Genomic DNA, 13,739 nt, shown 5'->3' with positions numbered 1-13,739 from the left:
GCCAACCAATAAGATTTGAGCTTTGCTTCAGCTGTTGCAACTACACATAGTAATACTGTATATTAACAAATTTAGTGACACTTACCAACAAAAAGCCTACAAAAGAAACATTCTGAACAGCATAAGACAAGTCTATGTGTGTCTCTATTTTTCTGTCATTGCCATTTCTGTGTCTTAAATATATTTGATGATTTGAGGGTGAATAATGACGGTAAATGAACTCGGAGCTTTAATTTTAATTAATTACCTCCCGCGTTTTCTGTCCAAAAGCAAGAAAAAGTTGTGCAATATTTATTAAATCACACCAAAAATTTTGAATGTTGGGGGGATCCTTGAAATTTTCATCAAACGTATTCTAATCAGGCAGTCGTCAGGTCAGCTAATGAGATGGCATCAGTTTAGGTCTGACACTGCAGGCTCCGGTAAATGAGTAACTCTCTCTCTCTCTCCATCAGTCCGTCTCTTTCTCCCGCTTTCTTTCATCATGGCTGAGGCTCATTAGTTCATCTTTCAGGGCTCCATTTGATTATAGTTTCACTTTTAAAAAGTGAAAAATATTTCACTCATTTACTCTCATTACTCCTCAAGGTCATCGTTTGAAGCTGTTCATGTCAATAAGAGATAAATCGACCCTCGGTTTCCTCTCTCTCTCCCTCGCTTCAGAAACGTCTTTCACTGTCCTTTTGCTCCTGAGTTTCGTGGCTGTAATGATCTCGCTCCCGTCCTTCTGTTTCACTTACACAACCCTGACAGCGAAAAGAGAGTAAAAGTGAGAGACCTCCGAAACCTAGTAAGCTGCCTTGCTCTTCACTGTCTACATAGGCATCATAATGAAACCCTATTATCAAACCCAGATATAGTCTGATTTTGCTGAAGTCATGTTTTTAGTACGATGTATTAAGTAAGGGAAAATGTATAGGCAGCCGGTTGTTATCGCAGAAATAATCCTCGACAGTGTGATTAGGACCCGATACAAAGCGGACACGAAGGGGCTTATTTCATAAAAACTTGCTGCCTGTACATTATCCTGCTTATTTCACTGACATTTATCTGATAAGTGAGGTAAGGAACATTAAATATTGATTTGAAATATTTTATTAGCTAATTTTTAACAAATGCAGACCTTCCCACGAGGAAAACCAGTTTATTTTAGGTTTTAAGTAACATAAGACAATGTGTTCAATTATAAAACAGTTAGTTCCAATCCTTGATTTTGATTGGTCAATAGGTGTGCTTTATTTACGATAAAACACGGCTATACGGACTACCGGCACATCCGGGAACTTGACTGTAAATTTCGTCACCGCCCCTTTTTGGGGGATAAAAAAGCAGACCTTCCATTGGCTTCCATTCAAAATAGCGGAACAAAGCAACGTTTTTACACAGCCGGCAGGCGTAAATAACTTATGAAATCACTCAGATTAAACATGTCGAGTATTTATCTGTCCACCCTGCCTGCCATAGAGCCCGAAAGATACATTAACACATTTAATTTGGTCAATATAAAAACATTTCCTTTTCATTCTCACAGCGTCAAATTTGTGTAACAACGCCATCCAGTGATTGCTGGAAATATCGCTAAGCCAGTTAGTTGTATGGCTGGACGGAAAAGTGCACTCATTACTCTAAATATAAAGACATAATAAATAAATACGAAGTAACTTTCAAATAGCCTACGAAGTAAAATCATTCACTTGCTTTCCTGTTGACTCGATGAGGTACAAGTAAATGTCCGGGTAAGACACCTCTGGCCAATAGGGAGCGTTGTTACACAAATTTGACGCTTCGCAGCACAGCCTCTCGTACCTTATTGCTTCCATAACAAACCTGCAAATGTCGCGACTGGCCAATCAGCATTCTAAATAGCCGTGTAATGAATAGATGTAAAAGATTTACACTCTCATTAGTTGCTGAAAGCCTTTGTAACATATACAAAATATTTTAACCAGTCCTTCCAGAAAGACTTTTGTGATTGTTGCGGGCCAAAATCCTTGATCTTGCGACACGTTTTCTTAAAAAATGCGATGAAATATGCAGGATAATTATACAATTTTATGGAATGAAATTGCGGGAATTTGCAAAAATTGGGGGAATTTGCAAAAACTGCTTGCAGCTTTTCAATGATGTTCACGTCACATAATCACGGCACTTTGTAACGTTCCCATGACAACAGGGGACATGGCTGCGCTTGTGTAAATGCAAAATTTTTCAACTTTCTGCTAAGATATATGGAATTTTTGCTACGAAAATGCGGGGATTATGAAATCATGCAAACTCCGCATATTTTGCACACGGAAATCTGCAATTTATGCTGCGAAAGTGTGGCGTATTTGAAAAAAATGTGGCCCTGCAAAAATATGCGGACTTCACATATTTATTACGCGGATCGCAAAATCTAATTTTTCTGGAGGGACTGTTTAACTCATTTCCTGACAGCCTTTTTTTTTAAAGGTGCCCGCCAGCATTTTTTGTGACTTTCACAAAAGCTTCACAAAATGCCTTTCGGGAAAATGTTCTTATCTAAATATATAAACATGCAATATATTTAAAGGAGCATTTCATCTGTAGAAACATTAATCTTTATTGAAAGTGCGTCATATTTGTCTTCGAAATGTAACATACATTTCGAATTTGGCGCCTATTTGACAGAGAAAAGGAGTGTTTGTAGTCTTACTCCCTCAACAAAGATATTGGACTTCCTGCTTTCAATGATGCAAAATGATGATTTTTACATCATGGAAAGAAGGAAGTGCAACACTGAAATCTATATTTCTCCTGTCTCAGCGGAAACTGAGGAAATGATGCACGACCATTCAAAAACATGACTGGGGTTCCTACAAAGCTTAATGCAAATGAGTAAAGTGTCCCTTTAAAATGAAAGAACAGACCCTCTGCTTTTAAACAAACAAAACATGTATCTCAAATATGGGTAGGTTTTTCAAAAATACAAAATTTTGAGCAAAAAGCTGAAATAATTGCATTTTTGTAAAGAACTTTTACAAACGTTGTTATCAGATTCAGAACAATTATCAAAACATACATAGAGTTTACAGTGTTGTTGAATTAGTTGATGCTTCAGTTTTTTATAAATTGGGTAATAATCCACCTAGTGGATTATTGAGGAATTACAGATTATCGTAAAAACTCATCAGGGAAGCGTCATTGGCGGGGAAATGTTTTCTCTTAATTGATTAGATAACTCGTCAATGGCGGATAAAGAGTTAATAACACTATCTTGTCTTTAGTTGTAAATGTGGTGTGCAGTAGAGGTCTTCATGGGTCCACTTAAATCCGAAAAACCGAGGTCTGGCCCGAAACCCAAGCGGGTTTGAGTCTAAAAGAATAATACTAGCATTATCGGGTCTTGGTTAATTAAAATGAATGTGTTTTTGCAGAACGGCCCCGATACAACAAAAACTATTTCGCGTGTGTGCATCAAGTCCTTTTCCAACCCCACCTTTGCCAAGAGCGCTTGCAACATCGTGTGGCTGGAGGGAGGTTCATTTTCATTCAATCAATTTTGAATGCACATTTTAGCAGTAACATTTGTGTCATCATCAGATAACAAAGAAAATGTTTACATTTATTTACACACGTCAGTGCCGTTTAGGGTCCAGTTGGGTTTAAAAAAAAGGACACTGGTTCGGGTCGGACTCAAGTTTAATTGTCTCGGGTCGGGTCTTTCTTTAAAAAAAATATTTATGCACGTCAGGTTTGGTAAAAAAGTGATTTGGGTCATTTCGTGTGGGGTAGATTTATTTGGACCCAAGAAGACGTCTAGTGTGCAGTTCGGGCCTTGGCTGTGTGTGTGTGTGTGTGTGTGTATTTGTGTGTGTGATGTTATGGGTTCATTAGTGCAGCTGTTTCAGGGATTAGCATCTTCAGTCACTTAATTGCTAATTGCTCTTAATGACATTTTTAATGACAGTCAGTCAGTCCAAACTCCGCCCCTCAGCCTGTCAAACTATTTATCTGTTTTTCTCCAAGTACACACAAAGACACACAAAGATACAATATTTATCAAGTGTGATATATAATAAATCATTTTTTGTTTTTTTATTTGTCAGAAATTGGAGTATTAAACTGATAATTAAACAATAAGCAAGTTGTTTTGTAAAGTAACATTGCTCTGTTTGTTAAAACATTTCAAAGTTGACTAAAATATCAATTGATGTGATACTTTCTCTCTTATTCTGTGTGTGTGTTTGTGCTGAAGCTCCGCCCCTGACCGGGGTCTCAATCTCATATTTAAAATATCAGACAAAGTGCCGTGATGTCACAAAGCATCAACGTCTAGTCAACTCGCTCTCTCGCCGCGTGTGTTAGAGCTTAACAGAACACCGTCCTATTCTTCCTCCATCTCCCTGTCACTCTTTCGGTCCCGTTCCTTCCTGCCTCGATGTCTCTCTCTTCCCTTAAGCGGCTGAATGCAGGATGCTCAACGCAACCTATAGGCCTCAGGGATACAGCAGAGAAGAGAGAGAGACACAGAGAGAGATGGAGAGAGAGAGACAGGGCACTCAGCTGGTGTCTAGAGATGAACATGGTGCCCAGAGCGAGACAAACAGGAACTCATTGAGCACCTCGAACCCTGACAGCACAGCCATGCATACATACAGTACAGTAGAGACACTCACAGTCCTGGAAACACTGAACACATGAGCGCTGCTAACATGACCACAACTCCTTCTCTATTCTACTCTATACAGAAGAAAGAGAGATTGTCTCTTATTGTTAAGTACAATTTAAGTAAAACATTTTATATATATTTTACATATATGGCGTTTGTGTACTTAGCTAGTCTTTGGTGACAAAATCATTTTATTATTTAGAGACATGATTTTATTATTATTTATTCATTCATTTTATTTATAAATTTGTGACACTGGACCAAGGCTTAAGGCTCAATTTTAAATTGATATACATCATATGAAAGCTGTTATAAGCTTTTCGTTGATGTATGGTTTGTTAGAACAGGACAATATTTGGCAGAGATACACTATATTTAAAAATCTGCAGATGCAAAAAATAAAAATATTGAGAAAATCACATTTAAATTTGTCCAAATGAAGTTCTTAGCAACACATATTACTAATTATAAAAACATTGTCATATATTTATGGTAGAACATTACAAAATATCTTCATGGAACATGATCTTTACTTCATATCTTGATTTTTAGCATAAAACAATCAATCATTTTGACTCAGACAATGTATTGTTGGCTATTGCTGCAAATATCCTCATGTGAATTATGACTGGTTTTGTAGATAGACAGACAGATAAGCAGACAATCATAGATAGATTATCATAGATAGACAGACAGATTATCATAGATAAATTATCATAGATAGATTATCATAGACAGACAGATTATCACAGATGAATGGACGAACGGACAGATAGATAGATAGATAGACAGACAGACAGATTATCATAGATAGATAAGCATAGATATAGACAGACAGACAATCATAGATAAATTATCATAGACAGACAGACAGACAGATTATCATAGATAAATTGTCATAGACAGATAATCATAGATAGACAGACAGCCAGCCACAAAGACAGTTATAGATAAATTATCATAGATAGATGATCACAGACAGACAAACAGACAGACAATCATAGATAAATTATCATAGATAGATTATCATAGACAGACAGATTATCACAGATAAATGGACGGACGGACAGATAGATAGATACACAGACAGACAGATTATCATAGATAGATAAGCATAGATAGACAGACAGACAGAAAATCATAGATAAATTATCATAGATCTTCACAGATGGACGGACAGACAGACAAACAGATCTCTCTCTCTCTCTCTCTCTCTCACACACACACACACACATACACTCACGCGCGCGCACACACACACCGCGCACACACTTCTATTGGGAGAGACAGAGGATTGCTGTGTGGCAAAAATTTCAGAGGGATAAGTGTGTGTGTGTGTGTGTGTGTGTGTGTGTGTGTGTGTGTGTGTGTGTGTGTGTGTGTATTTTGGGTGGGGGGAATAGTGTCAGCTGCACAGGCAGCAGAAAGCAACATCTTAATAAAACAGCCTGAGGCAAAATCCCATTAAAGACTTCACAGAGCAGCCAGGTACACACACACACACACACACACACACACAATATATATACAATACATCTGTCTGTCTTTGTGTATGAGAGTGTGTGAATTCATTTGGACTGTATAAGGCTGTGTGTGTGTGTGGGGGGGGGGGGGGTTACAGACCTCACTGCGACCTCAGTACCATCAAAACCGTTCTGAGACTACCAGTAAGAAGGAGTGTGTAAAGTACAATTCTTTGATGTATTTTGTGTGTTTGTGGGAGAAAGAAAAACTTTTTCAGCATGCGTACATTTTGTGTGTGGATTGTTCAATATTTCACTATTATTTTACAGCTAGAGCAGAAAGACAAAGGCAGTTTTATAAAAGAAACCACAGAAACTGGCCAAACATACACAAAACTAAAGCTTTGACAATTCCTATATAAGCATTTCCTGTAGGCAGATAAAAACGCGGGAAATTAACGCGCGTAAAACATCAAAATCTGTCATCGTGCAAACGGGACGTCGGCTGGGAAAGACAGACGCAGAAGTTAAAACTCTCTGGCTTTCTCTGCCCAAACGCAGAACTTCACGTTTTTGTAAACTATTGTTATGACAGCATGTCACTTCGGTTTGAGCGTTAGCGGTTAGCGCGCCGAGCGCAGCGGCACGGGGCGGTGCAGCGATCTTTAGCGAGACCCTAAGGCTATTGTCATAAAGCTCAACGGCGCTAACAGCCAACTCTAATTCACTTGTCAGCTGCCTGATAAAATACTGCACAAATGCCATTTTAACTGAAGCAGCTAATGGGGAAGTTTATAGGTCTGCTGGTGTATGTGTGCGTGTGTGAGAGTCTTTACACCAGTCACCATCTAAAACATATTAGTATAATCAAGCAGAAATAATCTGCCTTACATTATTTGGTTAAGTTGATTCGGTTAAGTCGACTGTTAACCCTGTGATCCACACAGCCAATGCATCCTGACCCGGGTTTTTAATCTCTGAAAGCTAAACTAACCCTTTAATCTGAGAGAAGAGATGCATTAAGAGCTGCTGTTTACTCCAATGCTATAGTGAACAAATCAACTACACTGACTGAAAGAAAATTCACTAAATCACACTTTAAATGTTTGTTTAAGGATATACCCATTTAAAACATCACTGAAAGTTTAATGGATTTAATGATTATCTATTGGTTTTAATGGAAACCATAATAGTCTGGTTATGTGTTGGGTGCTTCTTGTGAAATGTTGGCAGATGTGAACCAATAAAAGACCCATAAATCCTGGAGCAAAGCCTAAAACCCAGAATTATTTTAATGGTTTTAATGGTAAACAGCTGATGGTTTGATTTATAATGGTATTATTAGAAGTTTAATTTTCAGCAAGAATATGCAGTCTGTCTTCACCTGTTGTCAGGAGGCAAAAAAATAAATCTTGTTTTATCAATAACTGAAATATATCATCACGTATTACTTACACAGAGAGCAAGTTATGAACAATTTCTATTAAACATACGCTGTAAAAAGCATGAAGTTAAAACAACTTGATTTTGCAAGTCAATTCAACCAAGTATTTCAAGTTTTGACCTGTAATAAGTTGACATAACTTAACAAACTAAGTTATCCTTTAACTGTCACTGTCCCACAGGTAGGACATTTTGCATTACATATTTAAACTTTAATTTAATTTAATTATTTAATAGTCTAATCTTGACAAACTTTATGGCACTGGAAAGCTCTAAGAAGTAGTTTTCATATTTTCAAACCTTTTTGCAATAATAACAATGCAGAGACAGTAATTTATTAATTTGTGACAAGATAATGCAGCTAACCATTGACACCTTTGTTGATTTTTAAATATAAAATACATACCTTATTAGTTTCATTATTTAAAATAAATGTAAACTTGTATAACTATTTTTACTATACCTATTCACAACTTCAAACACTTCAGTCTTTTTTAAAAAAGAGACCAAGAATGCCAGAGTTATAGTAATTTGAAAGTGCATATCGCCACTCAAAAGGGGGGCAGTTAAAGGGTTAAACAATTTAAGTTACAGTAATATAAAAATATATGTTGATTTGACAAAAATGCTGCGTTTTTTTAACCAGTTTGACAGATGAGAGAAAAAGTGCAAACATTTCTTACAGATCTAAGACATGAAAGATATTGAAGTATAACTGGAAAGCTGCTGTGGATTTATAAAAATAATCGACTAATAGCCTTTACAGTGGCAGTCAAAATAAAATCATATTAATAATATTGCTACAAAATGTTTACCGCACAAGTGCAATGGTAAAGTGCTTTGGTAAGGTGACATATGTTGATTATAATGAATGGATTCAGTTTGTGTTGACAACTCATCAACTCACTGTGCTATCATTGAATACAATATTACAGTGTGTTTCCCATATTTATGTACCCTGATATGTCCAAAACAAAATGGTCATGGGTTTGACAACACCGTGATGACGACAGACTCGTGACGCCCTCTGCTGGCGCAAAATACTGCTCTGATGTAAGTAAGGCTAATTAAACCCGCGCGGTTTCCGGGTCACAGGTGCAAGAGGGCGCGTGACAGGTGAACTGTGGAAAGCTCAAGCCACATAGCGCGCATTTCTCCTATGTACGGTGTCATTTGTTGTGTTCCGGTCGTGTTTACAGTTATATAACTCAACGAGAAATATTTATCAGCAAACATGTAGGGTAATGTAAATAACGAGGTGCACGACTGGGAGAGAGAGAGAGAGAGAGAGAGAGAGAGAGAGAAAGAGAGAGAGAGCGCGCCTGCTCAATATTACTGTGGCAACAGCGACATCTACTGGATACCATTATATCATACTTAAAATATTTACTATGTGGTATAATTTAACACTTTTATCAAAAAAGTTTAAATAAAAACATTTTATTTACATGTCTGGATGTTTCTTGTTAAAGCAAATCCCAGTTTATTATAAAACAAGCTCTGGATATCAATATAGTGAGTGGCCTAGCCAAATAAGCCTACTTGTTATAGTAACAGCCATGCTGGCTCCTTTTTGGATATCCCTTTCAAAATTAATCATGGTTTAACTTTAGAAACAATAGTTTTGGTTTTGTTTGCAGTTAACCTTTAACCAAATTAACTTAATCAATGTTTTTAATGCCTTAACCATTGTATTTGTAGTCTATTGCTATACAAATAGCAATAAATTCATCATAAAACCATGGTTATTTTACTATAATAAAAACATCATGGTAATTGTCGTAATGCAAAATGTGTCTCTTAAAATTTCTAAATGTAAATGTTAACATCTCGGTTATGCGCACTAAATGTTGTTCATAGTAAGTAAACATTTTAAAGGGGATTACCTGTTTATATAGTGATTGATATCACTGTACCTCACCCATAGAGATGAATTATTAATATCAGGCACGTCAGGGTTTATATCTTCTAGCAGAAAGATGGAGATTAATGAACCTGTTTACCATTTTAATAGAAAATTGTGTCCTTGATATTTTATTGCTTAGTAATTGGTAAATAAGCAATAACGCTGTGATATATTGATGTGTGTTTGTTTAACAAATACCACTTAATCGTAAATTTACTCACAAAACAACACAACACAACACTGTTCTTTTACCTTATACCTTATGATTGTACTGAGAATATGATATGTTGGGAGAAACTGTGTTTATCGTTAGTTATAGTTATTTTAACTGGGTATTTGACTACTTCTGTTGTTCGGAGGCCATGATACAGTTGTGAAGAAACATGCAATTATACAGTCATCGTCATCGTCGAAAGAAAGAAAGAAAGAAAGAAAGAGAAAACAGAGCATTCGCCTTAAAGGGGACATATCATGAAAATCTGACTTTTTCCACGTTAAAAGTGCTATAATTGGGCATCAATCTAGAAAATGTGAAAAAGATCAACCCAGTAACTTAGTTTTGGTAAACCATTCTCTGTAAACATGTGAAAAATAGGTCACTGAAACTTTGCTCCCCCTGTGATGTCAGAAGGGGATCTTATTATAAGAATACCACCCCTTAATCTGCACATCTAACCACAGCACTGCCATTTAGTGCAGAGATCAGCTCATTTGCATTTAAAAGGACACATCACCCATAACGGTACATTTTTGCTCACACCTACAAAGTGGCAATTTTACCATGCTATAATAAATTATCTATATGGTATTTTAAGCTAAAACTTCACATACCTACTCTACACATATGTACAAAAAGACTTTTTAAAACTCAAACTGACAGAAAAGTATTGGACGGACAGACAGACAGACACTTTATTCATCCCAGTAGGAAATTCGCTAAATCCATCATTATCTACAAACTTAATAGTATATGATACCAATAAAGTCTATATAATAAATGCATGCAATATAAATAAAGGCATAGCACCACTAATAAAGTATATGTTTTAAATCATATTACCTCAATAACTTTATTTTTAAGAGGTATCGGGAAATAAAAGCAATGAAAGTCAATTGTTTAAAAACAGCCGATGATGAGGGCAGATTATATCCTGACATCAAAACTGACCCAATGCTGGGTTGTTTTAACCCAACTACTAGGTTAATATACCCCATGGTTGCATAACATCAACCCAACATTGAGTCATTTATAACCCAGCATGTGTTCCCTACTGAAAAATCCAGCTAAGACCAGCATGCGCTGGTAGCTGGTTTTAGCTGGTTTAATGTGGTTTACGCTGGTCCTCCCAGCCTAAGAAAGCTGGTCATGCTGGTGGGCCAGTTGGTATTCCAGCATGACCAGCTAAGTCCAGCTAGACCAGCTTAAAATGTGACCAAAACACAGCTAGACCAGCTTGCTACACCAGCAAAGCCAGCTTCCTACACCAGCAAAACCAGCTAAAACCAAGCTGGGGCAGCTAAAACCAGCTCACCAGCTTATGCTGGTCTTAGCTGGATTTTTCAGTAGGGTTCTTTCCAATATTTACCCATTATGGGTCAAAAATAACCCAGCCATTTTTACAGTGTTGTAAATATACTATTTGTGTGCGCGCGTGCGTTAGGAATTAACACATATTTGTGTAGATGTGTTGATTGTGAGATCCTAAACTGTGACTTTCCCGTTCAGTGCTCCTGTGTGTGTATATGTGTGTGTGTGTTTGCGTAATGGTACCTGTCTGGAATGATTGACTCTCAGGAGACAGATAACTGGTGTCAGACTGTCAGCGTGAACTCTATCACACCAGCGCGTCTCTTTCAGACGCCGAGAACTGAAGGAAGAGACAGACAGATTGAAAGAGTGCAGCTCGCGCTCTCTGTTTGCTTTACGTTCTGCGCACGATCTTTTCCCTCCAGCCCTGCACATTAAACAATTTACCCAAACTTTCCTCGCAGTGCCGGAGCAAACGCAGGCGCTAAATGTTTTTGCTCAACAGTAAACAGGATCTCAGATCAGATTTTAAACTCATTTAAATTCACATTCTGCTTTCGCTCTGTGCGCCAGGCACTAATAATATGCTAAAAACATTAGATATTCAAAACAGCTCGCACACTTTTAATGTTATTCATTTCTAACAGTGAGAAAACAAAGACTTTGTGAAAAGAAATGACAACGCGTGGAGGAATGAACCGAGAGATGTGGTGAGGTGAAGGCCCCGGAGTCAAGGGGTGAGCGGTCAAAGACCCCGGAGCAGAAGATGCTCTGACTGAACAGAACCAGTGGGAGAAATAATAGAGAGAGAGAGAGAAAGTAAGAGAAAGAGAGAGATTCTTATATTCTTTTTTTATTACCATTAGTGCCATCAAAATTCAGAGAGAAAAACATTATTTTAAAACTGCCCCCTATATGCAACAGAAAGCAAGCATTTTACTTATACACTCTAAAAAAACAAACGGTGCTATATAGCACCAAAACAATTGCTTTGGATCGTAACGATAGAAGAACCATTTTAGTGCCATATAGCACCGGTGAAGAACCAGTGAAGCACCAGTGAAGCACCAGTGAAGCACCAGTGTAGAACCATATAGGGGCCATATAGCACCACATATGGTTCTACATAGCACTATATGGTTCTACACAGGTGCTTCACTGGTGCTTCACTGGTGCTTCACTGGTTCTTCACCGGTGCTATATGGCACTAAAAATGGTTCTTCTATCGTTACGATCCAAAGCAACTGTTTTGGTGCTATATAGCACCGTTTGTTTTTTAGAGTGTACAGTAATTCTTCTTTAATATGTTTTTCTAGATTACACAGACTGAAACGTAAAGGTGCTTACAAGCTTGATCAATTTTTTGTTTATGATTAATATCAAATTACTGGTTCCATAAAGAACCTACCCATTATTCCTTATATTTTTATTATATCGAGAAACTTCTTACAGAGAACGATTTTTGAAACAGAAACATTCTTCAGACGTTAAAGGTCCAAAAATGGTTCTTCTATGGTACTGTATAGCAACTTTTTTTCAAAAGTGTTTGGGTGTCCAAAAGTATGAAAGTACTGAAAACTTTATTATTTTGCTCTTTTAATTTTTGGATACAGATTATATTATCATCATTTAGGGGTGGTTTCCCGGACAGGGATTAGCTTAAAGGTGCAGTGTGTAAATTTTAGCGCCATCTTGTGGTGAGGTTACAAATTGCAACCAACGGCTCAGCTCACTGCTCCCCCCTCGCTTTCGAAACGCATAGAGAAGCTACAGTAGGCGCCACCGGAAAAACATATCACCATCAGAAACAAAATGTTTGTCCGTTAAGGGCTTCTGTAGAAACGTGGTGGCACAAAATAGCGATTTCAACGTAAGGGGACCCTCGTGCATGTAGATAAAAACATCTCATTCTAAGGTAATAAAAACATAACGATTTATTATTAAAAGGTCTTAACACACCCATGATAATGAAGTTTTGTATATTATATTGCATTTCTGTCAAGAGATCTTTCTAAAAATTACACACTGCACCTTTAAAGAGTCACACAGATGCAAAATCGAAAATGACCTGTATTTGCAGTGTGTCATGTAGCTGTCCATAAATGTAAACAATGTGCAAAGTAGTTGAACCAAAAAGTGCACGATTAATAAAGTTATTGGCTTCTAAAGTAGGGAGTCGACTCTGAATCGCTGAAACGAGTCGTCATATGGATTGAATCTCCTGCCTGAATTTATCCACGTCACACGAACACTTTCAATAATAATCTCCGCCTACAGCCTTGCCCGCGGGAGAAATAAAAACTATGACCTGCCCACAGCTGGTTCGTGTGTGAACATCATATCACGCTGTGTTTTCAGTTTGTGTAGTTTTCACTACCAAAGGATCAAGATATATGAAGAATCTGTGTTTAAAATTACTTTTTCAAGGAGGGATATACTAAACGTTTGGCTGTGAAAAATCAGTGGTTAAAGTTACTTTTACACAGAGGGATTTACTAGACGTTTGGCAATGAAAGATGGTTCATTACCCACTTTATTTGGAACAACATGCGTCTCCTAACCAAAACCTGTGAGTATTATACAGCTACATTGTTTAAATGAGTGTAAAATGTTTGTTTCTATCATTGTTTTTATTGCTTGGATTAATGATGAATGATGTGTATTGATGTTGTTGTTTAAACTCTTAATATACTGTCAGAGAGTCACGTTAGGAAGCGGGTAACGCATGTACACTTATGGTTTTGCTATGACCCGGTTAGTTTACATAAA

At 37.2% G+C, this 13,739-nt stretch overlaps 1 protein-coding gene across 7 annotated transcripts in view; it reads right to left on the bottom strand.

Annotated features, from left to right (window-relative positions):
• Nucleotides 1–13,739, bottom strand: part of tfap2d (transcription factor AP-2 delta (activating enhancer binding protein 2 delta)) — a 127,298-nt gene that overhangs the window by 97,539 nt on the left and 16,020 nt on the right. For all 7 annotated transcript variants that reach the window (XM_073856485.1, XM_073856486.1, XM_073856487.1 and 4 more), the window contains one exon: nucleotides 11,214–11,310. In XM_073856485.1, the coding sequence (XP_073712586.1) occupies nucleotides 11,214–11,310 (97 nt within the window). The remainder of the gene's footprint in view (nucleotides 1–11,213; nucleotides 11,311–13,739) is intronic.

The sequence above is a fragment of the Misgurnus anguillicaudatus genome, chromosome 18 (assembly GCF_027580225.2).
Source record: "Misgurnus anguillicaudatus chromosome 18, ASM2758022v2, whole genome shotgun sequence".
NCBI lineage: Eukaryota > Metazoa > Chordata > Actinopteri > Cypriniformes > Cobitidae > Misgurnus > Misgurnus anguillicaudatus.
This window is presented reverse-complemented; position numbering and strand designations above follow the sequence as displayed.